Genomic DNA, 27945 nt, shown 5'->3' with positions numbered 1-27945 from the left:
AAAAATCAATCTTCAAAAATTCAATATTAAAAAATGTGATCCACCACAAATGTGCCTTTGCATGGTTTCAACCTTTTTGCCTTGTTAAAGATGTATGGAGCTAAATGCACACACAGACACACACACACACACACGCACACGCACACACACACACACACACACGCACACACACAGTTAGTTAAGAGACCTGTCGGAGGATGTAGATTTTGTTTGTTGCTTCCCTCCATTAAAGCTGATTCATTATAAGTTAATGACCTGGCGACGCAGATGGGCGAATAACTGTGCATGCGTATCTAACTGACTGAAGGGACATTTTCTTGTTTTTGGCAGAGATGGCTGTCAGTCTGCTCTGATTGTTGTCCAAGAGTTTCTTTGATTCTTTTTAATTTTACCACATGTACTGCAGACAAGTGCCCGTTTTCAGATGGCTAGATGCTACAGTGAACAGCAGTAATTTAGTTTGAAGAAGAATGTCTTTCCTTCCTCCGGTTTAGGTCAAAAGGTCAAAAAAAGGGATTTACCTTTTGTTTTATGGAGGCCGGTTTAGACGAGGCTTCGGAGTAGCAGCTGAAACCCAAAGCCACTCCCACTCTTACATCCATGACGGACTTAAGTAAGACTTGTCTGTCTTGTAAAAATGAAAAACAGATCATTAGATCGACTGCAGGATGCTGAAATGTCTGTCTTTCATCAATCGAACGTCATAAACATTTAACCGAGAACAACTGAGTTTCAAAAGTTCATTCCCGGCCTCAGAAACAACGAGAAGACTCGCATCTTTACGTCCATTTAGAGGCTGTTCGGCGTCATCATCACGAGCCAACATGAACGAGAAGTACTGGAAGAGTTTAGGGGAAAGAAAGTGGACCAAAACGGTTTCTCACACGGACACACACACACACACACACTTTCACATACTTTGACTTGGCTTTCAAGAATCAGAATCAGAAAACCTTTAATGTCCCGCAGATGAGGAAATTCTTTTGTCACAGCAGCAACAGAATATGACAAAATAAGGTAAAAAATAGCAAAAATAAGCAATAAAGTTAAATTTAAAAAGGGAAGAAATAGAAATAGACATATGTACATATTCACATGATGTAGTGCAGGTGTTCTTGTTTTGTTTGTTTTGTAATAATATAATATGGAGTGAATAAATATGAGAAAATAAGACAAATTGAGCAAAAAACAGAAGTGCAGGAGACAGACAGACAGCAGCAGGAAGGAAGGACCTGCGGTACCTCTCCTTCGCACACTTAGGGTGTATCAGTCTGTTGCTGAAGGAGCTGCCCAGTGCTGTGAGAGTGACCTGCAGGGGGTGGGACTCCTGTACCAGCAGGGATGACAGCTTGTCCATCATCCTGCTCTCTCCCACCACCTGCACTGAGTCCACAGGGCGTCCCAGGATGGAGCTGGCCTTCTTGATAAGTTTATCAAGTCTCCTCCTGTCTGCTGCTGATATGCTGCTGCTCCAGCAGACGACCAATGCCACCTTATGTTACGTTATATTACCACCTTAAATCAACTGCATTTCTACTCTGTCTTAACTCGGTCTCAGACTTGGGCTCCGTTCCCACTGCAGTTCCAAGTGACCTGAATCCGATGTTAGCGCTCATCTGTGACCCATATCTGATTTGCTTTTTACCGTGTGAACAGCGAAAGTCGCATCTAATCTGACATTTTCGAATCAGAATCAGGCCACGTCTAAATGTGCTACTGACTCAGATACGTATCGGATGTGCGGCCGCAATCTGAACAGCCAGGTTGCATTTAATGCGTCATTCTTCACCCGCTGCACTGTTTTGTAGATGAATGATGGCGGCCAGAGGAGGGAGAGTGAATGGTGAGCCATACTATACAATACCGGTTGCCGTTGCCATGTTTGCTTCCGTAAAACACTGCTGTGGCGTGGCGTCATCAATGATCAACTAACGCATGCGGGTCACTTCAGGAGCGTGAGCTGTTCACATTTAAAGACGTAATGTGAACAGCCAGACACAGTCCAGGTTTCCCAACATAGGGGTTGCAGCCCTCCTGTGTAAACGCAGCAAAAGAGGACTTTGTGTGCAGGCTGTTCTCATCCGTTGTTTGTACATATACGAAAAGTAATGCGCGCAGGGTCGGGCTGGGGGATGGGTCAGGTGAAGGCCAAAGCCAAACCACAACCTATTTTCTAATCTGACCCAGGTCGTTTTAGTGCCTAAACTTAACCATCACCATTTGCTTCATTTGCTTAAACTTAACCGTCATAACATGTGTGTCATGCCGTGTTGGACTCGCAAAGAATCGGTCTTGACTTGGTTTCAGTCCCTCACGGTCTGGATCTTGTCCTCAACACGCTCTGGCCACTTGTTTTTGGACCAAGTGATACGGTTGAAAGAGAAAAACACAACTTGGATGATCAACTCAATAAGCTCATTAAGGAGAATCCTACAATCCTGCAGCATGACGACCTGCCATGGGTCACTTTCTTCAAAGCTCCAGGGGCCTCCCTTTTGTCTCACACAGCTGTTTTAAGGGTCGGCCATATCTCCAGATCGGCTCCGTGTCGAAGCGGTGATGTCATAGAAAGTATTTGGCTCTTGCCTGCTGATTCAAAGCAGCTGTTTTGACGTCACTGGTACAGTAGGGGGTGTGGGCAGACATGCATTGGTGCTTACTCAGTTGGATTACCGTGCAGCTGTGTGGTCAAGTGCGACTAATAAAGACTTGGAAAAACTACAGTTAGACATCACAGCAGAGCTAAGGGCATCAGGGTGCACATAACATTTGGGTCGGTCACTGGTGAAGATTGAGAATGATCAGAACGGAAATACTAGACATGCATTTACTTCCTGTTTCAAAAACTAATGCAATGCAACCATCAGACACGACACATTTAACAAGTAGAAGTGGCTTTAAAAATCATCTCATCTCATCTCATCTTCAGCCTCTTATCCGGGGTCGGGTCGTGGGGGCAGCAGCTTTAGCAGGGGACCCCAAACTTCCCTTTCCCGGGCCACATTAACCAGCTCTAACTGGGGGATCCTGAGGCGTTCCCAGGCCAGTGTGGAGATCCAATCTCTCCACCTGGTCCTGGGTCTTCCCCGAGGCCTCCTCCCAGCTGGACGTGCCTGGAACACCTCCCTAGGGAGGCGCCCAGGGTTCATCCTTACCAGATGATCCTGAACCACCTCAACTGGCTCCTTTCAACGCTAAGGAGCAGCGGCTCTACTCCGAGTTCCTTTTAAAAAGTACCTCTCCAAATACCACGTTTTTCTACATGGTAAATGGACTTGTACTTGAAGAGCGCCTTTCTAGTCTTCTGACTACTCAAGGCGCTTTCACAGTGTTTGTCACATTCACCCGTTCACACAGACATTCACACTGATGGCAGTGGACATCTACATACCATCTAATCTAACCATTCACACCACATTTACAAACCCATGCGCAGCACAGGGAGCAATTCAGGGTTCAGTGTCTTACCCAAGGACACTTCGACATGTGGACTAGGGGTAGGCGGGGATCGAACCGCCAATCTTTCGAATGGAGGACGACCCACTCTCTCACTGGGCCACAGTCCACCCATACATAATATCTATGATAATTATAATATTTTTCTCAATCACTGTAATATATATGCTGTTTTTACTATTTTGGAGCTTGGATAATGTGTGGATACGTTTGTGTAGTTTGCTTGTTTTTATTTTTAATTAATTGATTCTGGTTTTCGTTGCCACCGTACTCTACGGAGGAATTGTTGGGTCTGTGTAAATCATGATTAAGTCATAGAGTGTGGTCTTTACCTACTCTGTAAAGTGACCTGAAATAACTTTGGTTATGATTTGGACCTATAAATAAAACTGAATTCATTTTAATTGCATATTTCTTTTATGTTCTGATATAATGTTGACTTGTGTGGACCCCAGGAAGAGTAGTTGCTACCTTAGCAGTAGTTAACGGGGATGCAAACAAATAAACAAAGCTTTAAAGAAAGGCCGTGCACCATGCGACTCGGGGTTAGATTGTTTTAGGACCCAAAATGATGCACTCTGGGCTCTGTAATAAACGGAGTCAGGAAGGTCGTTTCTGTGCCATCATCACCGTCACGCAGTACGAATCTGAGTGGACTGTCTGTTCCTAACATCTCTCGCTCCGCTTGTCTCTTGTTTGTCATATGAAAGACCTTTTTATTCATAGATCAATGCTAAAGTGTTCTTTTATTGATGAACCACTCAAAGGATTATTGCCACACTAAAGAAGAGCGAATGGTTTGTACTGAAATGACCCGGCACACACACACAGAGACACTGAAGTGTAGATTGTTAATTCACAAAGATCCGATACAAACGTCAGGGACACGAGGGTGGCGTTTAATTATTAGCCTCAGAAGCTGGTGCATAAAAACCGAGCTCGCGCTCGTCACGGCCCTGTGGATGTGGGGACACTTTTGTGCATGAGGGGGTAGAAATGCTCCCTCATGAGGAGCACGTAGCGTTGGGCTCGTACAACGCGCGTCTGTATTTAATGTAAGCAGGCTTTGAGACTAATTAAACAACGTAGACATGATCTTGCAGGTTATCTTCAAGCGTGAAACATTTAGTCAGTCAGTTATCTCAGGACACTTTACAGAGTAGGTAAAGACCACACTCTATATGACTTATTCATGATTTACAGAGACCCAACAATTCCCCCGTAGAGTACGGTGGAGACGAAAACCTTCACTATAACAGACAGGAACGTCAGACAGACCCAGCTCTGTGGAGGACGGACATCTGTCTGCACCGGAGAGAGGAAGAGAAGGAGAGAAAGAGAAAAGACGGACAGATGGACAGAGAGAGACAGAGACAGACACACTTCCAGAGATGCAGTAACTATAATAATACCTATAGTAATGTGAATATGACTTATATGTTATGGCAGTTAATACAGCAGAATAGTAGAAACAAGCACGGCTAAGGTGATATATCAGCAGCAGGAAGCGTCATGCAGGACCACGCCAAAAAGTGTGATGGGGTCGTTGATGAGGGGATGCGAGCCGTCGCAATGAAGTCACCGGTTATTTAGAGTAACCAGCGCATGCCGAAGAAACAAGTCGGACTCTGAGAAGCAGTTTCTTATCTTATTCTGCTCTACAGTTCAAAAGCAAATGTCAGTCATACACACACGCACACGCACACGCACACACACAGGGTGAAGGGGTGTAGTGTTGTTAGTGATTTTCAGCTGATACACAAACACAAAAGCCCTCTGTGCCCGGCGTCGACCACCCTCCCTCTCCTCATTCCTTCCTCAGGCCGAGTTCCTGTCCCGCGACCACCACTCTACGTCTACGTCTCCATCCTCACTTCCCCAATTCCTTCACGAATATACTTTCTTTAGCTCCTTAAGCATCCTTTAATATATAAGACGAGAAGCTTCTGGGTTCTCACGATGCACGTATTAAATGCCAGACTCATGATCTGTGAGGAATCTGTCGGGAATTTCTGCAAAGCGAACAGCTCCCGTCAGACGAAGCAACTCCTACAATAAATCTCATATGGCATTCCTGCGTCACCTGTGCATCTTTAACGGCTTAACCTCCCGTTTAAAGCCCAAAGTGGCGTCTCACACATCAACACGTCTCCCCCTCCGGCAACTCAAAGCACCGGAGACATGGAAGCGCACCAACAGAAGCCAGATGCTGGATTTATTCGGTTCTCTCAAGTTCTTATCGCGGCATTCACACTTACCTTAACACGTGAACGCTTTGCATCCATTCATTCATCATTCATCTTCAACCGCTTGTCCCTGTCAGGGTCGCGGGGGGGCTGGAGCTGATCCCAGCTGACATCGGGCGTGAGGCGGGGTACACCCTGGACAGGACGCCAGTCTATCACAGGGCACATAGAGACAAACAGAGACAGACAACCATTCACACCTACGGGTGATTTAGAGTCATCAATGAACCGAACACCTGCACGTCTTTGGACTGTGGGAGGAAACCGGAGAACCCGGAGAAAACCCACGCAGACACGGGGAGAACATGCAAACTCCACACAGAAGGGCCCCAGCTGGGACGCGAACCTTGAACCTTCTCGCTGTGAGCTAACCACTACCTCACCGCGTCGCCCTGAAAGCTTTGCATTTTCATTGAAATTTGTTACACCTTTCGTCGACCGTATTCACTTTTCTTTCTTTTCTGCCTTCGTTCCCCTCAAAGCACTTATAAGTACATTCATTTCACTAGAAAAGAAAAACATATAAGATGAAGAGTAGATAGAAAAAGATGCAACAAAGAGAGCTGAGCGTGCCAAAAACAGTCAGGGGTTGAGGGTGTGCAGGTTTAAGGTCTTCGGTTTTGTTTCATACGTAGTGATGGATGAGTGTTAAGAGGTTTACTATTCTTTCATAGTTCACACTTCCTTGAGGCCAAGCTGTCTCGACAGTGCTGATGGTGGGGCGGAGAGCCAGAGAGTGGAAACACGGACCAAGCTGTTGTTGCTTATTCGCACTGTTGCACCACCATCCACTTCTATTTAGCCTCCTCTGTCAGAGAGGAATTTAAAAACACACAGGGGGGGTTTTCTCCGTGTTTCTATCTCAAAAGAGAGATTAAAAAAAGATCTCCCTCATGATAAAAACACAGAAACACCCACGGGTTAACTGTAACCATGAAGGGAAGTTTACACAAAGAAGAAGCATGTAAAAGGTTCTGTCAGCTGTTAGATCCACCCGCTATTTTTGTCATATTCACCATATCTGTCATTTGCGACGCCTCGTGAAGGAGATTCGATTCGATTTCTATTAATCTCAGAACAATCAACACACTGTAAGAGAAGTCTGGTCAAAACACAAACAAGGATGCGTTCAAGAAGAAGAGGAAGAAGAAGAAGAAGAATTCCTTTATTAGTCCCGCAATGGGGAAATTCAATTCTCACTCTATTATTAATCATGTTACACACACACAGGCCCGAAATACTCACACATGCACAGACAGGACCTATATACATGCAATTAATGGAGAGATGTCAGAGCGAGGGGGCTGCAAGAGACCGTCGCCCTGAGCAGTTGGGGGTTGGTGCCTTGCTCAACAGCACCTCGGCAGTGCCCAGGAGATGAACTGGCACCTCTCCAGTCACCAGTCCGCGCTCCATTCATGGTCGCTTGCAGACACTTTTCAACGCACTTGGTAGCCCAATACGGGCGCATTCACACTGTCCGTCCGTACTGTGCCCAAACAGGTTTCACGGCTAAAGTTTAGTTCTTTGGACCAGTGTGAGTGCAACCAAACCGAAACTAGCACGCTTGCCGGCCATGGCCCGTTTGGGAGAGGTGGGCTTTTGTAAAGCACGTTTGCACATGTACCAGCACGAGCGTGCGCACGTGTACGAGCACGAGGCCTACGGCGGTTCTGACGTCATTTCCTGTGCACCTGTTGGGACATAGAAAAAAGGAGGGACCATGCACGGACATTTAAATCAATGGCGGTGAAAGGTTCACGTTGGTGTGATGCGGAGGTGGAGTGTTTACTGCAGATTTGGTCGATGAAAAGATTCAAAAACAGTCGACAAGACGCACAAAAACTCCGAGGTCTACGGAAAGATCTGGAAACAAAGCCACGCATCGCCATGACGTCATCAATGCGTGTGATGTGTTACGGCGTGATGACGTACAGGCAGCAAGAAGCATTCACGAGGCCCAGGTAGTGTGAGTACAAACGGGCCTGGAGGGGGGGAACAAGGACCCTAAACCACGGGGCACGGTGCGGACGGACAGTGTGTGTGCGCCCTATGACACTGCACTCCAGACTTATTTTCAGTAAAAAGGTCTTACGTATTCGTTACGTACACGAGAAGTCAACGTTGACTTTTGGTTTCACTTTGGACACAGTTTTGTGGGTGGAGGTCTTTGTTTGACCCCTGTTTCCACCCCGTCCTCCTCCCTACGCAGACTTTCTCGCTCTTTACACTTCACCACGAGATTAGCGAGTGGAGACTAAATGAGGTGACAACTGTGCTGTGATAACACACAGATGGTTACCTTGTTTTATAAGTTTTTTTTCCACAGAATCTTTCACTCTTTCATTCAACAGGCACACAGACAAACCTTTATAAGGCTGTAAAAACCGAGACCAAACATTGTTATATTGGTACATTTGGTATTTTGGCTTCTAGCTTCAATCAAAAACTCAACAGTGGGTCCATTGGGATAAACAGGCCCCGTATTGTCCCTGTTTTTTCACAACCTTGAAAATGGGACATTTTGGTTGCGTCTGATGAAGTCATGGTCCCATTTCCATTATCAAGGATGTTTTTGTTGATCAGAATTTTAATGCTTTCTATTCTGGGGGGTGAATAAAGTGCCTAGAGTACACACACTCACCGCACAATGTGCTTCTGTGACTCCTCAAATAGTTGTGTTGGTAACTAACATCGTCTCTTGACCACACTGTCCTTGGCTCGGTGCGTTTATCTTCTATTTGCAGCCCTTCCCTGCATGTACCCCAGTCTGCCTCGGCTGTCTGCATGAAAAATAAAATGGAAAAGTTTGCATCAGCACGACTTTGAGATAAAAGAATAAACACATAACTCCGATGAAGTCATTTAACCACGCAGTGATAAATGGGCTCGTTTTGACAGTCTAAACAATAAGCGCCTGAGGCTCGCCACCTTGTAGGCTTTTGAGAGAGACTCCAGATTTATAGAAAATAGGTTATTTTCAAAAAGGAAAGCCACGGTCTTTAGGGATGATGTAGTGTAAACCACAGCCAGGCGGGTCTGGGCCAAACTGGATTTTTAGCAGGGTTTTTTTTTGAGCGGCCAGATGCAGCAGATGGGTGGAGTCATTAGATAATACAAAAAGTTCAAACAGGTTTATGAGATGTACTGTGCAGATGAGTCAGTGTGTTTTTTGTTGTTTTCCTTGTGTTGGATCACTTTCATCTTGTTAATTTGCAGAAAAACCACGGATACACTGTAGAAAAACAAGACTTAAAGGGATACTTCGCCGATTCAAACCAAGCTCTGTGTCACCGCAGTGGCGAGCGTTGTTGAATTATCTCTAATTTCTCTTTAGCAGCCAAGTTTATCAGCTCCTCCAAAACACGAAGGCTACGCTCACATTACAGGGCTCCATGCTCAGTTTGAGTAAGTGGTTATGTCCCCAGAGCTGTTCACATTCATGTTTGAAGTGACCCAAGTGTCTCTGCCCTAAATAACGCCACGCGCAAACCAATAACGCCACACACTTGCTGGTTGGTACAACAACAACAAACGTCACAGGCATGTGGCAGCTGTAGCAACAGTGGCAAACAGCCGTTGACAGCAAAGGAGGCGGAGGAACTAAAAGCCTGCTGTCCGGCTCATTTTCTGTAACGGGTGCATCTTAAAAGCACGGTGGATCAGCGAGCTAGCTAGCCGGTAAATGAGCAACGTAATGCTCCATTCAAACCCTCCTGTCACAGCGCAGGGAAGCACATGAGGTGTGTTTCCATTAGGGTCGAAACGCCCCTAATTTGCATGTGAGCGGCTCGAGTGGCCCCTTGAACGGCTGTTTTTCTCCCCTGAGAGAAGCCTGTGTGCTGATTGGATGTAACTAAGCGTGAGCCACAACAAGACGGTGAGGACCACGTACGAAAGCGGCTCAGATCTGTTTCGAGGCCTCGATTGAGCCGTTTTCCCCGATGTGATCCAGGAAAACATGACCCGAGTCTGATGTTCGAGGCCCAGGACACTCTCGTAAAGGACATTTTTAATCTCAATGAGTGTTTTTTCCTGGTTAAATGCATTTTAAATAAATAAGTAGGAAAATCTGTTACTGTCACCTGATTTGCTCACTAGATGAATATTGCTGAAGATGCTTATCATCGGTTCTGCAGCTGCGATCGCGGCACTCATGTCGACGTGTCGATGCAAATGCAACACGTGTATGTATTCTTTTCCATGTGCAGCTGTAGTAGCACGTAAGTCCTGCACTACATGCCTGTAAAAAAAAAGAAAAGAGAGAGTTTTGCTTTCCCACAACATTCCTGTAACGGCTGCCTGTCTTATGGTGTGTCAGCACCAACCGATGAGGTCAAAGTACTTTCCCGAAACAATAAAAAAGAGATTAAGATTGGATGGATATGAGGAAATCACAGAGGCCGACGATCACATGCATGTGTTCTGCTGAGGCAAGAATCTCACATGGTTTTGTTTTTATACCATTATCACAGCCAAATCAGAAATGTTTCAAATATTTATGGGAACAAGATCAAGAAGAGTGTATGTGTTATTTGTCCAAGGTGATATCTCAATCACCTACTTCTTTGCGGGAGTATCAACGCACTGATATGAAATGCAGATACACATTTTGCAGTGCGGATTTGATTTAAGGGGGTTTAAGCATGGGATTTACTCCACATATCAACATAAATCATACTGTTTTCCAACTATTATATTTGATTATTGCTACAAGAACACAAAGGTCTGGAATAGAAACTGCAACCATAAAAAGACGAGATGTTCCTCCAACAAGCTTCAATATCTCACCGTCTAAGTTTGCATCATATCTGGCATAAAGGCATGTCTATAGACACCTTTGTCTTTAATGTGACGTACCCATACAGGTATTTGTATTGTTAGTAATGTTTGCTGGTGTGAAACGAAACTTTAAACACAGAGAGTCCAAAGAACAGGAGGCCGAGGCTGTAAAACAACCCCGCCTTTGGCCTAGTTTCATTATGTTTGTGTCCTAAGGAGTAAAAGCCATGTTGTGAAAGAGATTAAGGTTGACAGACGGAGATATTGAGAGACATTAAGAGATGCAGGAAGGGAGGAGGAAGAAAGGGAATGAATGCAACAGCCAGTTATGTAGAAACTGCCTCCGACTGCAGGTTTACAGTCGTTTGCGTCTTCCTGCGGAGGAACCGGAGAGAACAATGCGGACGGAAACACAAACAAACACACGTAGGAAGGTGAATGTGAGAACCAACTCAATAACGCGCTGTTTGTTGTGTTTTGTCCCGTACGGCGAAGTCGAGGAAAGTCTCATCCGTGTGAAACTGAACTCAGAAAAGCAGTGAAAGGGGTTGATATCAATCTGTGTTATGTGTGTGTGAAGCCGAGTGCTGCCCCGGCTGCACACAACATTCGTCTGGCAGGAAACTCCCACAGCAAACAGGTCGGTTATCAGCGCCCGGCATCCAGTCAGCAACTGGTGCGTTACCCGTCATAAAAACCTTTATCGCTGTTCCTCGACGATAAACCGCTAATGAGCGACTGCCGCTTGGTCAGAGGACTGTGCTAAATACACAGCACTGTTCCCCTAAGCCTAATATATGAGATCTATCTTAGAAACACGTTTACACACCAACCTGTCACGCACGGATGTTTTGTCAGGACCCTTTGACGTCACTCGTCAATGCATGCGGCTCCTGGTCGCTGTTTTAAACACGGGGAACACATTGGTTATATTGTGAACGCACCTAAAACTATGTGGTTAGGTGTAGGCGACAAACCCACTTGGTTCGGGTTAGAAAGAGATCGTGGGTTGGGGTTATAATAAATGCGTTTACAGGACATGAACCGCGGTCTCCTGGGTGAAAGCATTTGTTTGACCCGTCACCAGCCCAACCTGCCGCCTCCTTACCCAGAGTTTGGCGCTCTTGATCATGGAGCACTTACTCTAAGCGTCTGCTATTACCACGGGTGATTTTGCGGTTTAACGCCGATGAGTTTGGCTCCAAGGCAAATGCACAAGGCACCCTGGTGCGTCAGTGCCGAGGGCTTTGACGAAACGGCAGTATTTCAGGCTCTGGGGCCTGCTCATCCACATGTCAAATGACCACTTTCCTGGTTAGTCAAAGTAGTTTGATTGACTTTTTCCCCATCCGCATATTCTGCGAAGACTTTGGGTTGGAAGTGATAAAGATTTTATTGATACCAATGGCGATTCTTTATCGATTCACGTTTTTATTGTCCTTCATGTTGCAGGTTTCCAAGCAGCATAGGCAAATGAGTTGGATGACAATGTCCTGCAAAGTGCAACACCGTCAGAAAAGCACACCGACGCTGATTAAAGACATTGATCGGTTTGGACACTGGCACACTGTTAAACAAGAAAATGAATACCACACATACCTTAAAGGTTGCACACCCTTGCCTCGAGGTAATGGGATACATCTTGCATTTCACATAGAAACAATGCTTGGTCCTGCACATGAGCTAACGCAGCACTGGCAACCACCATGTTTAAAACCCTGTTAGCGGGGTGTAAACACAAACAACAGCTCCAAAGCTCAGAAGCATGGCCATTCACTGAAAAACCATTTGTTTCAGCCTTACTCTGAACATGCTTTGGAGGCTTGTTGTGCTCCCCGGATTCAACACCGCAAACTTTATCAGTGCAGGCGTGTGCGTGGCTCGCCCTGTCAAGCTTCAATTACTGGTGCGTGTGCGGCTCGAGGGGGGAGATTTCGAGAGAGGAAAGAGATTGTGAAGGAGAAAAACAAGGCTGACGCAGAGAGGTGTTTGGTTTAAATTGAGCCAAATATGCAAGGACGCTTTGAAAAACACACGACTGTAGAATGTTGAATTTGTGGTGTTATCGCTGGACCGGTTTCCCGCTTTACTCTCGAACAGGAATCACTTTGACTCGGCCTTAAAAGGGAAGAACAGCGCAGAGTTCCTTCTCCTGCAAATCGACATACCGATCTGGCTTTAGACAAAGTCTGAGTTACTTATTAATCATCGCCCGGGCTTTGAAAAAGGAGCATCATCGCCATTAGACGCACAAACATGCAGGTATTTCGTAATCGACTGGCTTTCCTGCGCTACGTTTCCCAAAAAATCACATTTTGCACGCACACCAAAACTGCACAACACACAGAGAGGAATGAGGCAGCCTCTTAGAGCAGATTAGGGTTGATAACGCACTGGCGCACACACACACACACACACACACACACACACACACACACACACACACACACACAGCCGCGCACACACACAGCCAGTCCAGGCCTGTCAGGGTTGGAGGAGCATATTAAAGTATTGGGTTGCAGCTACTGCTAATCTGCAGGAGAAACGCTCCTTCATGTGCATACTTGTCCCTCTTCTCAATCCTTTCTTTCAGTCCTCGTTTTTTTCCCCTCCATACTCGTCCACTCCGACTCTCCTCTGTGATTCCCCTAACCCTCATTCCTCTTCTTCTCTCGTTTCCCATAATTGTCCATCATCTTTCGCTCTCTGGTTCTCTCTCTTTCCCCCCCACCGACTTCTGATTTTTGGCACTGCCGTCTCACATCTCACTCTGGGCTCAGACTAAAAAAATAGCTCTGTAAGATATTTTAAAGTTTGAACTAGGACGTAAGGGAACACCTGCCAAAAAATGCTCCACTCGCACCATCTATCTCGTCAGGATCTATTTTTATTCCTGCCTTCTTTATTTTAGCCTTGGTCCAGACGGAGCATGACATGAGCAAATGCGATTATTTCTGTCTCTGTCTGTTGTTGTAAACGGGGTGAAAGAGGAGAGTTCAGGCTTTTTATTTGTTGTTGCTGTTATTGCAGCTGGAGACGTTTGAAAGGCTCTGTGGCATTACGGGCTGCTCTGAGCACAGAGGAACACGCACACGCTGACAGCGCCCCGGTGTCTGTCTAGCCTCCGCGCTGCGTGATTATTAAGGTCACGCCGGCGGTGAACTTTAACTCCGAGGCTTGTCACATCAGAGGCTGCACGCTGATATACTGGAAAGAGAAGTGGCCCACTTAACGAGGGCAGGAGTGAAGTCTTTTACAGTATAACCGCCGCGTGACACTCGCTAAAATGCTCGTTAAGGGGGCGAAGGCTCAAAAACACATAAACATAACTTACTTCCTGGTGGCAGGAAAACAGGATCAGAAGCATTTCTCTCCTCGTGGGAGCACGTCGACATGAACCCCTCGGGCAAAGTCAGATGTTTATTGTTGTTTTTTCTTTTAAGGAAGTCCACCGCAAAGACAGGATAGATAAAGCTTTTACAGATCCTTTTTCCCAAGGGTGGGAGAAGTGTGTGGAAGAAGCACACTGACGCCTGAATGAATAGTTGGAGAGGAATTTGATTGGGGAAAAAAGTACTCCAAACATCTAAGACGTCCGACAACCAGTCATAAACGTATACAGCTGCCAGGCTTCCCCGTAAAACAACCGCACATAAAGCTCCGGTGTAAAGAAGAGAGAGAGTTGTTGCTTTGACACGTCGATCTGTGAATCATCCCTCGACTTTACATCGTGTGTCTTAGCATGCTAACATGCTCAAGTTTAAATGTGATGAACAGTAGAGACGCATGTCTGCTTGCATGGCTGTGGACTCTAAAGGCTCATTCATGCTCTACGGGAGCTACGCATACGGACTAGGGATCGACAGATATGGATCTTTAAGGGCCGATACAGATTTCTTTTCATCAGCCTTAGCCGATGACCAATACGGACTCCCAGTTTTCTTGAGACGATACTACTCGTGCTGCCTCAATTTACATCATTCATGCATTCATTCATCTTCAACCGCTTGTCCCTTGTCCCGCTTGAGCCAACCCCCATGAGGCGGGGTCCACCCTGGACAGGACGCCAGTCTATCGCAGGACACATAGAGACCAACAGAGACAGACAACCATTCACACCTACGGGTGATTTAGAGTCATCAATGAACCGAACACCTGCACGTCTTTGGACTGTGGGAGGAAACCGGAGAACCCGAAGAAAACCCACGCAGACACGGGGAGAACACGCAAACTCCACACAGAAGGGGCCCAGCGCTGTGAGGCGACATTGCTAACCCCTACACCAACTTGTCGCCCTTTAATTTACATCATAAAAATGACATTTCACTTCAATTTTTTAAGAAAAAGGACATTTGTTGAACATAAAAAAGCGTCTCCAGCAACACAGAGCTGCCTGTGGACGCCTGACAGAAGGCTCCGTCCGTACTCCGCGTAGATCTCTGTATTTCTGCACGTATCCTGCAAGCTCGCGGATACGTACCAGAACTCTCGGGGGCAACACTGGAGAGATACAATTTGAAGCCTACTGGTTCTTTTTAACCTCTTGTTTTGTTTGGTCGACCCCAGCTTGGAGTCATTACTCTGCCCTTTTTAAACGAAAGGTCAATTGTGGCCTAAATCGTCCCGGGATAATCCCAGATAATAAGGGCTTCAACTTGTTGCTCTTTGGTGCAGTTTGCTAATGACAACAGCATGCGTTGAGAGAAGCCAATGTCAAGATTATAACCTTATAATTAACTCTTTTGTTTGATTGATCAGAAACGGGTTATTTCTACCGTTTAGCGCAATAAAAAAACAAATGTTGAACAGATATTTGTTGAAAAAAGAGAAGGTTACGCTTAATTTAACGCTGGTCTTGCGTGTATTCATAGGTGCTTTCACTATAATTAGGGCTATTCTGGACTAAAAATAGATGCAAAACCACCACAAAAAGATGCAAAATGACTAAAAATAGATGCAAAACCACCACAAAAAGATGCAAAATGACTAAAAATAGATGCAAAACCACCACAAAATGATGCAAAATGACTAAAAATAGATGCAAAACAACCACGAAAAGATGCAAAATGACTAAAATAGATACAAAACTATCAAAAAAAGATTTTTGGATGCAAAAAGTCTAAAAATTGATGCAAAACAACCACGACTACTACTTCTGTTCTGCTTTTCTGTTTTTCTGAAATGCACCAGATAGATTTCATATCATTTCACGGAAATCTGTTTCGAGTCTACGTGGTTTTTGGTTTTAAGACGGGGAAGTGTTCGCTGAAGAGCAGAGAGAGGCTCTGGCGTTGGAAAGAAAAAATCCCAAACCCCTCAAAAGTTTGAAAAACTGTTTAATCCTCCAGCTCCATAATTCAGCATTACATGAATTACACTCTTCTCACATGTTGACGGCGTTTTCTGACGTGTGTCATGTGTTTGGAAACAAACTTTTCACAGACTTTTTATGTCGTGCATGTGTGACCATGCCCTAAAGGCACATTTCGTGTGTAAATAGAGACGTATGTTTTCACAATGCTTGCATGCGTCCTTTACGTTGGAATGGACATTGAGCAACACAGACAACATCCGCTCGCCATTTCGTAAGAGATCGTACAAGCCTTTTCATCTATTCATAGTTGTTTTGCATCATTTTATAGTTGTTTTGCATCTTTTTGCGGTGGTTTTGCATCTATTTGTAGTCATATTGTATCTTTTTGTGATGGTTTTGCATCTTTTTTAGGTCATTTTGCACCTTTTTGTGGTGGTTTTGCATCTATTTATAGTCATTTTGTATCTTTCTGCGGTGGTTTTGCATCTATTTTTAGTCATTTTGCACCTTTTTGTGGTGGTTTTGCATCTATTTATAGTCATTTTGTATCTTTCTGCGGTGGTTTTGCATCTATTTATAGTCATTTTGCATCTTTTTGCAGTGATTTTGCATCTCTTTGTAGACATTTTGCATTGTTTTACATTTCTATGTCGCCGTTTCTTTCTCTGTTTGGTGATTTTACATCTATTTTTAATCATTTTGTCATTGTTTTTTGTCTCTATGTGGTCCTTTTGCGTCTATCTTCAGTCATTTAGCATCTCTTCGTGGTTGTTCTGCATCCCTCTCGTCATTTTTTATCTCTTTGTGGTCATTTAGAGAATATGCCGTACCTCAAATACTCTCCAGAGCCACAATATTACATGTACACTTCTGCAGATCAGATGCAAACTCTGTTCATCAAAACAGCGCGCATTGACGGATGTTAGAGCTACGTTACGTCAACAGCTACAGAGAATACATTGGTGTCATGTTATATTGCGTGGACAATTTTCTATTAACAAAAACTGTCATTAAAACACGAGAAAATGCTGTTACTGTTCCAAGAACCTTCAAGGATTTCACTGAAAATGAGATTCTGGATCGTTTCTACATAATTCGACCTGATGGGAAATGAATCATCATTCATGAGCTGCTGATAAAATGTGTTCAGCGTTTTAACGAGCGTGTCGTCAGATCATAAGTTGTGTTTGGGACATCGGGACCCATTTTTAACCCTTCAGAAGAGGCCGTTTGTTTTGTTCTGGATCGGCGTGGAAAGATTTCGCACAGGCGCGGTTTCTGTTTTATCTGAATTTCACGGCGGGTGACTGCGTTCTTTTGATATGAAGTCTCGGTTTTCTCAAGTTAAGTGCCCTAGGCAGACTTTAACAACATTTACTCTCAATCTATTAATATCCAACGGCATACAATGCGTTAAATACAAACCAGATGCAAAGAGTGAATAAAAAACATAGTGTTAATGGACTATAACTCTGCCCGACAGCGTGGTTCACCTTTAAACATACAGCTGGTCAGAAGACGCCGTAGAAAGCTTCCACTGCTGCGCGGAACATAAATTATGCATGAGGCGTCTCCAGGTGATTTCGCTCTTTAGCCATTCGATAGTTTCCCATGTGAGCGTTTAAGAATTAAACACGGCAGACATGTTGAGCTTATATATTGAAAACATGCTGCTGTGGTGTTGCCCCCCCCCCCCCCCCAACAGCCGGGGCCTCACAGCGGCTCTAAGTGTCTGAACGATCCGCCCACGTTATGCTTTTTCACTTTTCTTGTCCGACTACAGCGACACGCTGTGCGGACGCAATCTGTTGGCAATTTTCTCCCCTTTTCGTTTTGAATGCGAGCGGGTAATTTTCTGCTTCTAGGACTCGAGGAACGCGAGGGCAGAGGCGCGACACGCCGAGCGAGACGAGCTAGAACGCCTCTGTGCTGCATGTATTGGGTTCCCCCTTAGAGTATATAGGGTACACACACACACACACACACACCCACACACACACACACACACACACACACATACATACTCACACGCCAAAGCCCACAGCGATCATGTCCAATTTGCAGGTTGGGTTGAGTGTTGGATGCGGGAGAAAACAGGGGTTGCTTGCCAAGAATAACACCACCGGTTCGAGCTGGATGACCATTAAAAACAAACACGGGTGAAATTAATCATATTCAGGATTTTTTTGGCGTTTTTTTGGCGAATTAATGAGGATATTTATACCACGGGGGGGTCCAGCGCCTTGCCAAGGGGGATCTAGACGGGCAGCATGGCTGGAAACAGGTGATTAAACCTGCGACCTTTTGCTTCAGAAGTGAGAGAAGAGGTAGAGGAGGAAGAGGAGAGGATAAGACAAAGAAAAAGTCAGGACGCAGAGAGAGTGAGTGTGTTTGAAGGGTGATGAAGCTTCAAATAGGACGAGAAAATAAACAGGATGTTATAAAAGAAGAAAAGACTTTAAAAAGAGGGCAGGGGGGCGGCGAGGGAAACTTGATTTACAAAGTGAGAAGGACAAAAACAGCACCCACATGTGAGAATTATGGAGTGTGTGAGAGCGAGGAAATGCATGTGTGTGTGTGTGTGTGTGTGTGTGTGTGTGTGTGTGTGTGTGTGTGTGTGTGTGTGTGTGTGTGTGTGTGTGTGTGTGTGTGTGTGTGTGTGTGTGTCCATACTTCCATGGCTGCGGCGTCCACATCTGGGCGAGATGAAACAGAGCGAGGGATGACACAGGAGGAGGAGGAGGAGGAGGAGGAGATAAAACAGAGACAGGATGGAGAGGAGATGTATTGTTCCGCTGCTGTCGGCGAAGAACACAAAGAACGCTTTAAGTGGATTACGGCTGATGATGATGAAAGAAGGCAGGAGAAAGGAGGAAGGGGGAGATGACGTCGTCCGTCCTCTAACTTCAGACTGACGTAGAATTAAAAACTTAATTACGTCCTTGTTTGGAGGATGAGGGTTTTGCATCTATTTTTAGTTATTTTGCGTCTTTTCGTAGTGGTTTTGCACCTATTTTGAGTCATTTTGCACCTTTTCGTGGTGGTTTTGCATCTATTTTTAGTCATTTTGCATCTTTTTGTGGCGGTTTTGCATCAATTTTTAGACTTTTTGCATCTTTTTGTGATAGTTCTGCATCAATTCTCAGTAATCTTGCATCTTTTGTGGTGGTTTTGCCTCTATTTTAAGTCATTTTGTATCATTTCATGATGTTTTGCATCTATTTTTAGTCATTTTGCATCTTTTTGTGGCGGTTTTGCATAAATTTTTAGTCATTTTGCATCTTTATGTAGTGGTTTTGCATCTTTATGTGTTGGTTTTGCATCTATTTTTAGTCATTTTGTATCATTTCATGATGGTTTTGCATCTATTTTTAGTCATTTTGCATCTTTTTGTGGCGGTTTTGCATACATTTTTAGTCATTTTGCATCTTTATGTAGTGGTTTTGCATCTTTATGTGTTGGTTTTGCATCTATTTTTAGTCATTTTGTATCATTTCATGATGGTTTTGCATCTATTTTTAGTCATTTTGCATCTTTTTGTGGCGGTTTCGGATCAATTTTTAGATGTTTTGCATCTTTTTGTGGTGGTTTCGGATCTATTTTTAGTCATTTTACATCTTTACGTCATGGTTTTGCATCTATTTTTGTTGACCGGCGTGTTTTCACACTTTGTTTCAGGTGACGGAGAACATCATCTCCAAACAAACCTTCATAGGTGAGTCTCTCACATGCACACGCACACACACACACACACACACACACACACACACACACACACACACACACAGAGAATGCAACAAACAACATGTCTGACATTCTTTCATTTCCTCTCTCCCTCAGAGGCCAGAACCATGCCTCGCTCTTTCAACAACTCTGGGTCAAAGTTCGTGACCTCGGTGGCCCAGAGGCCGTCGGCCCACTTGACCCTCAGAGACACCAGCTCTCAAGGTGAGGCCCTGTTTTCTTTTTCGTCTGAGTTGATGTCAGGGGTTGTTACTTTTGTTTCAGGGCTGCCAGGAAAGGACAGTTATTATCACACACAGAAGTTTATGAGAATTGAAAACATGTTTGAATCTGCACAGTGGGTCGGTTCTTGGTCTCATATGAAGCAGGAAGACTTAGGGCGCACTCACACTGTCCTTCCGCACCTCGCCCCCGGGCTTTAGGGTACTTGTCCCCCCCTCCCTCTCCCCCCACGCCCCTTTATACTCACACTACCTGGGCCTCGGAGAATGCTTCTTGCTGCCTATACGTCATCACGCCTTAACACGTCACATGCATTGATGACGTCATGGCGATGCGTGGCTTTGTTTCCAAATCTTTCCGTAGACCTCGGAGTTTTTGTGCGTCTTGTCGACTGTTTTTGAATCTTTTCATCGACCAAAGCTGCAGTAAACACTCCACCTCCGCATCACACCAACGTGAACCTTTCGCCGCCATTGTTGTTGTTGTTAAATGTCCGCGCATGGTCCCTCCTTCTTTTTTCTATGTCCGAACAGGCGCACATAAATGAAGTCCGAACCGCCGTAGGCCTCGTGCTCGTACTCGTACATGTGCAAACGCGCTCTACAAAAGCCTACCTCTCTCAGACGGGCCGTGGACGGCCAGCTGGCCGCAGTTATGCGCGGAGCGGTTGCACTCACACTGGTCAAACGCACTAGGCTTGACCCGAAAAACCTGTTTTGGCCCGGTGCGGAAGGACAGTGTGAGTGCGCCCTAAGCCTCATATTTCTACAGTGCCGCTCGGTGCTGCGGTCCCCGTCATTTGAACAGATCTGTCATTTTACCGCTTTCCTATGGATGAAAAGGTGTCTCTGAAGAGGGAGGTGGTCTTACATAAAGGTTCACATGTTCAGCCATGGTCTTTTGTTTCGTTTGGACCCAAAAATAGCATTTTGAAAAGAGGGAAGATGAGGAGCCGAAGTAACATTAGAGCTTGAACGTCCAAAAATCTGTTGTTTTGCCCATTAAAGTTATTCCTCCCTGGCACATTCCACCTTAAACCTCAAACCTGACGTGTTTTTGCGGTACATTTAAAGATTTATGTGTTTTTCTAATAAATGTCACTTCCTGTCTGCTAGAGAGAGAAAAAGGCTTTCATTAACTTGATTTAGCCTGAAGGTATTTCAATGAACACAGCAGTAAAACAGGCCTTTATCAGGATAACGTCACAGATAAGAATGTGTGTGTGTGTGTGTGTGTGTGTTGTCCAGACCTTTCGTATCGTTTCATCTGAGCCTGCCGTGCAAACTGAAGGGTGTTGACAATCTGGCAAAGGCCGACTAATGTTATTTCCACTGGGCCGACAAAGGGCGAGGATGGTGTTGTGTGTGTGTGTGTGTGTGTGTGTGTGTGTGTGTGTGTGTGTGTGTGTGTGTGTGTGTCTAGGGAAGAAGGAAGAGAGGGTGAGGTTCACACATTCAGCCTGGATTTCTCATAAGGAAGTGCAACAGCATGAGACATCGAGGGGTTTGACCCGTGATGTTTTTTTCATTATCTTACGAATGTAAAGGAAACACACACACACACACACACACACACACACACACACACACACACACACACACACACACACACACACACACACACACACACACACACACACACACACACACACACACACACACACACACACACACACACACACACACACACACACCTTCAAATCCCACATATGGCAGAGGTGTTGCCGTGGTACAAGTCATTACCGTGCTGCAGCAGGAACACCAACAACAGTTCCCACAACACGCAAACGTGCACACGGATGATGGACGCACACACACAATAGGGAGACAGGAAAAGATGCTTGTTGCATACGGAAGGGAAGTGCAAAGACTTGTTGGCTGCTGAGACCTTTCCGCAATCTTCTTTCAAATGTGTGTGTGTTTTTTTTCCCCCCTCCATAGGGTTCCCTCCCTACCCGATCCCCACGCCGGGTCTCCACCAGTCCTGTCGCCACGTGGTCCGCACGTGGGCCAATCAGAGCTTCGGAGCTCACCTGCACAACATGACCCTGTCCAACGGGAGGCTGCGAGTGCCCCAGGATGGGCGGTACTACCTGTACTCACAGGTGATCACACTGTCCTTTCAGTGCCTTTTAATTCAGAGGAAACAAAGTACATGTTTGTTTTTTATTTTATCTTGATTTGGTGCAAACTTGTTTCTCTTTCCACGCAGCGATTTTCACAATAAAATAAACAGGAAATCGTATTGAGTGGAGAAATTATGATTTTAAATGCCTGTGCGTTTATTTTTTTATGTGACAGCATCTGAGGGAAAAGTGGACCTACGGCACTTTGATTAAAAAGTCATCTTGCCAACTTGCTACTACCGTTGATGACACATTCTTGTGATTACAATGAGTGGAACAATCCGGACACTTTTTCTTTATTTTGATCATCTTTCCCTTCTCTACTCTCTCTGCTGCCTCCAGGTGTATTTTCGTTATCCGTCCCCAGCAGCCAGTGACGGAGACCAGCGCAGCGTCAGCCACCAGCTGGTGCAGTGCGTCTACAAGAAAACCTCCTACCCAAGCCCAATACAGGTACACCACCCCTCTTAAAGTGCAATTCAGTGGTCTTTTTTCGGCACTTACATACATCAAATAAGCCATCGAGACAGGCTTATTTGGAGAGTCGCTAACGGCCGGACGTGGCTAACACTGATTAGCTCGTGGCAGTACGGTGAAGGCATTCAAAGGTCTTTTTTAACCACTAATGCTGCTGAAAATAACAGCAAACCTCTGCAGCAGCATGAGAAGAGTCCCTACACACACAACAAAGCACCAATGGGCTCCTTCCTTTGGGACTGACTTTGGTAATACACTAGAATGGACTTTACTATGAGAGGAGCTGGTACAGGGGCCAGTAGGTAAGTCTTTAAAACACTCTTTAATAAACTCTGGCTTCACTAACTACGCTGTTGCTGCTTTGTTTTGTGTGTAGGGACTCTTCTCATGCTGCTGCAGAGGTTTGCTGTTATTTTCAGCAGCATTAGTGGTTAAAAAAGACCTTTGAATGCCTTCACCGTACTGCCCCGAGCTAATCAGTGTTAGCCACGTCCAGCTGTTAGTGACTCTCCCAGACTTCTCCGTTACTAGTTTTTACACGAAAAAACTGTCTCGATGGCTTATTTGATGAATGTAAGTGACGAAAAAACACCATGGGGTGATTTTGCGCCGTAATTACACTTTAACTTGAGATCATGTTGCTTGTGTCAACTGTCAAATATCTTTCTTACCTTCGTTGTTCCTTGTGCTCAGCTCCTGAAGGGGGTGGGAACGAAGTGCTGGGCTCCCGACGCCGAGTACGCCCTCCACTCCGTCTACCAGGGAGGGCTGTTTGAGCTGAGGGCCGGCGACGAGCTCTTCGTCTCCGTCTCTTCCCCGACCATGGTCAACGCGGACGATTCCTCCAGCTACTTCGGCGCCTTCCGCCTGGACCTCTGAGAGGGGAAAAAGACGGACGGGGAGAATAAACCAGAACGTCTGGATAAACTGACTGTTGATAAAGTGTCATTTAGGCAGAGCCGCGGGACGTTGGCGTGGATCTCGGATCCTTTGAAAAAGTTTGCTCGGACGGATACACTGAAGGATTTGAAGTCTTCGCTTGAGTGGAAAGGGGAAAGAAAAGAGTGAATTTGTCTTCCTTACTCTCAGTCGAGCGAAACCTAACCATCGGGGGTGGGGGTGGGGGGGGGGGGGAGGGGGGGAGCAAGATATACAAAGACACATGTGCAATCCCGCCAAAATAAAATGTGAGGATATCGACTTTTTTGGTCGATTCCTGGGGAAAAGGAAATGTCAAAAACAGAAGTTAACCAAAGACAAAACATAAAATAACCCCCGCCCCAAAGAGCTAAGCCGCCCTAGTGCCTGCACCCACAAACAACACATGCATCTCGGTATATTTCACACTTCACCAGCCCCGGGAAAGCAATCGGACCCCCTTGGATTTTGCATCCAAGACCGAAGAATGTACACACGATAAGAAAAACTCAATCCTCTGCATCCAAGATGTGAGGAAGGACAATGGGAGTCAAGTCAAAACGATCAAACCAAAGGATTTTTTGTGTTAAAGCGTGCCATGAGAGTACTGTACATATGAATGACGAACTGTGGTGATTTTTTAAAGTTAATTCCTGTGTTATTTTTGGACTGGACTTAAAACCACTCGGACTTTGCGGTGGACTTTCTACAACACTAGAACTGTGGATTTTACGCAAAGACGTTTTTGAGGAGGAGGATCAGGATTGTTTCTTTGTACTGGATACAGCAATAAGACTGTGAGAAGTGCCTTTTTTGGAGCAAAGGAGGAAAGGAAAGGAGTGAAACCAGGGAGGATACGTCTTTCTTTAAAGGGCCAATAAGAAGAAGATCAAAGGAAAGAGAGAGACTGAGAGGCTGAGGGTGGTATGCAGCCCGACCAGTCCGTGTTGTTGATCTCTCCCGTCTCTCTTTCGCTTTCCCGCGCAAATCTCTTTTTCTTTTCTTGTAAAAATAAAAAGTATGTCGTCTTTCTTGTTTACCCTGTGAAGCTGCGTTCACTTCTATTATGAGGATCAGTTAACCAACCAGAACACAACAGAGCAACCACGGTGTGTGTGAACGAGATGACGGACGCATGCTGGTCGCACAAACACGAAACACCAAACACAGCTGCACGGTTCAGATGAAAGAGAAAGAGTAAAAGGTGTAAGGTTATATTTGTTGCCACTGCATTTTTAGAGCCATGTTTGAACTTGTTGGACGGAGCAGAAGGATGATTTTTTAAAACATCAGTATAATACTGTCCCCTGAAATCATGAAAACACACGCAGACGCCCTTCTGATGCCATACGGCAGCTGGAAAAACTACCGCACGACCAAAGTGCGTGTCATAGAGTCCCTAAAATAAACATTTAAGTAAACAAGTGAGACACGGGCGCACACAGAGATATTCACAGACCATACACCGACCAACACAGACTCAACCCCATGCTTTTATTCTTCTGGCATGCACACGAAGGAGATACACACATCACCACACACACATCATCAGTCACGTTGTGAAGACACACACTATAACACACAGTCAGAGGCGTGCAAGGAGTGTGTGCACTTAAAGGTTGAATATGGCGAATGAGAAAAACACCGCCATCTAGTGTCTCGAGATCGTAGTCGCAACAACAAAACATAATTCCAGCAGTCGGGTTGCCAGGTTTGTTGCCCAGTAGCCAACAGGAGACCAGAGTCTGTTTGAGTCTAGATCGATTGTATTCCTAATTTCGTCTTTATTCATTTTGAAAGTTAAAGTTTCTTCTTGTCACACGGGTTAGTTATAAGGTAAGGACGTCCTCTTACCTTTTCTTAGCTGACAGTTTCGGATGTACTCCTCAGAGCTGCCGTTTTCTTCCGGGTATGACGTGTTTGAAGAAAACAGCTGTCCGGGTCGGGGGACTTTATTTTGAAGTTTCCCGGCCCGGACATACGTACCATACAACTAACTTGTCTGAGAAGAAACTTTAACTTTCTTTTTGCGCCTGTTTGAGCCAATCCCCTCTGGCAAAATGGCAACATAAAAGTATTGCGGAGGCGTTTGACTGACAGTTAGCATTAGCCGTTAGAGCTAAGTAATGACTGAGAGTTAGCTTACCAATCAAAAAGAAACTTTAACTTTCTTTTTGAGCCTGTTTGAACCCATCCCCTCTGGCAAAATGGCACCATAAAAACAAGGATTAGAGGAGTTTGACTGACAGTTAGCGTTAGCCGCTAGCGTTAGCAGTTACAGCTAAGTAAAGATGAAAGTGATGTTATCAATCAAGAATAAACTTTAACTTTCTTTTTGAGTATGTTTGAACCCATCCCCTCTGGCAAAATGGCACCATAAAAACAAGTATTGCAGAGGAGTTTGACTGACAGTTAGCATTAGCCGTTACAGCTAAGTAAAGATGAAAGTTAGCGTACAAATCAAGGAGAAACGTAGCCCTTTGGGCGTGTGTTTTAATGGCGTTTCTCTCCTTTCTCTCAGTCCATGGAGTGAATGCTCGGCCTATAGTGACTAGTTTTGCCCGTCTCCGCTCACTCAGCTGCTGGGACGGATAACCATCTCACCCAGTGCCAGCCTACAGTAGCTGCACCCAACAACAGACAACCCTGGCAACCAGCAATTCAGACTAAATATATTTTTTATTTCAATCTGTACTGCTCAAAACACCCCGTGGGTGTATTATTTGTTTTAAAATATAGCTTTTAATAAAGATTCTGCATATTCAACCTTTCATGTTGGTTCAAAAAGGCTCGATTCACATGAACAATTCATAAAACGAGGTCAAAATAACACACATTTCTTTGTTTTGTGTACCTTGAATTTGTTTTCCCTGAGAAAAACAAAGGATATTTTACACTAACACACACTTTTAATAAGGTGAGCCCACCGCCTCCTCACATACCTGCGTCTGAACTCTGAGAGGTTACGTTCATACTCTCAGTTTTTATGGAAGCTATGAAAACACAACGACACATACGGATTATTTTTCTTTGCAAAGCACAAAATTGAGGCAAATTTCATTTTGTGTTTGATTGCTGCTTTAGCTGCTTTTGTTTGTTGGTGTTTTTCGGTCGGGTGTCACACACCTGGGCGCGTTTCCGTTGGCTCACGGACGCTCCGTCACCTCACACACCGAGCTCGCCCTCTCCCTGTAAACCGGAGCCTAAGTGCGTTTATTATCCAGGGTTAACTTCAACAAGCACGCGGCGTTTATCTTCCTCACACTCCGACTCTACACAAACAGATCACTGAAACAGGTCGAGCGATGGCGTGAATGCAGCGTACACACTCGTTATTACGGCGGCGTGATCTCCCCGGGGGCCAGCTGGGAAATCTTTTGCGTTGAATGTGTCTGAGGCGTGTTTGTGCTGGACAGTTTTGTAGCTGTGAACATGTGTAGCACATTGTTGCTGAGGAAATAAACAAATATTTGAACTTTCCCTGTGTGTGTGGAGATTTACGGTGTGGTGATGTGGTGATGTGGTGATGCGGTGAGCGAGGAGAAGGTCCTGGGGACAAACTGTGGTACAACTGGTTTAAAAGTTAGTGTTTTTTTTAGATATAAGATAAGTTTTAACTGTTTCAAAGAAGTTTTCACAGCCACTCGTCCACTTAAACATTGTTTTTATGTGATCCAGGTCAGTCAGACCCTCCGATGGGTCACAAGATGATTCATGGAAAAAGAAACAAGAACAAACAAATACATTTGAATCTTTGTGGGCGAATTTTTCTCTAACTTTGCTCTTTTTGTTGTTAAGTACGGAGGCAAAAAGCTGCCGAAACTTAAAAAATTAATGATTCAATAAATCAATAAATATTAAATTAATATATAAAAAAACCTTTAAATGTATTTAAACATATTTAAAGTAATTGTCGGCGGTAACTCAGTGATAAAATGTGACATAAATTGATATTGCTGTTTAAATTTGCTTCTTTATCTTTATATTTTTGCTTTTTATGCGTAAAAAGGTAGAGAATAAATTTCCTATTCTACACATTTGCCTTTGTATAAATTGTCCTAATAATTTAAAATACTTTAATAAATATATATTAAAAATTTAAATACATTTTAAATATCTAAAACTGTATATTCAAAGTAATTTGATAAATAAATTGAGAAATAACAAAGTTAAATAAGACAATAAATAGGGGATTAATACAAAGGTCCATAAAAAAATTTAATTGGAAAAATAAAGAAATACATTTATAAATAAATATGAATAAATAAAAGGGAAATTTCAAAAGTGAAGCAAATAAATATTGAAATTAATTTAAAGTTAAATAAATATATTTAAAAATAAATGAAATAGATTAAATGGGAACTCTCAACGGCAAAGTAAATAAAAATGGAAAATAATACAAAGGTAGATAAATGAGTAAAAATGGAAAAATAAAGAAATACATTTAAAATAAATATGAATGAAATAAAAGGGAAATTTCAACAGTGAAGCAAATAAATATTGAAATTAATTTAAAGTTAAATAAATATATTTAAAAATGAAATAGATTAAATGGTAAATTTCAATGGAAAAGTAAGAAAAAGATGGAAATTAATGCAAAGGTAAATAAATAAAGAGTAAAAGTAAATTTACCGATGTGTTATCCGGTTAGTTATTTATAT

At 44.3% G+C, this 27945-nt stretch overlaps 1 protein-coding gene across 1 annotated transcript in view; it reads left to right on the top strand.

The window, feature by feature from the left end:
- Window positions 1-23465, top strand: part of tnfsf10l (TNF superfamily member 10, like) — a 75125-nt gene extending 51660 nt beyond the window's left edge. The window contains exons 3-7 of the mRNA XM_083937060.1: window positions 19477-19513; window positions 19639-19746; window positions 21705-21868; window positions 22232-22342; window positions 23060-23465. Coding sequence (XP_083793186.1) covers window positions 19477-19513; window positions 19639-19746; window positions 21705-21868; window positions 22232-22342; window positions 23060-23245 — 606 coding nt within the window. The 3' untranslated portion in view covers window positions 23246-23465. The remainder of the gene's footprint in view (window positions 1-19476; window positions 19514-19638; window positions 19747-21704; window positions 21869-22231; window positions 22343-23059) is intronic.
- Window positions 23466-27945: the final 4480 nt, after the last annotated feature.

The sequence above is a fragment of the Echiichthys vipera genome (genome assembly GCF_963691815.1).
Source record: "Echiichthys vipera genome assembly, chromosome: 22".
Lineage (NCBI taxonomy): Eukaryota > Metazoa > Chordata > Actinopteri > Perciformes > Trachinidae > Echiichthys > Echiichthys vipera.
The sequence above is the reverse complement of the archived record's forward strand: the minus strand, read 5'-3'. Positions and strand labels throughout refer to the sequence as shown.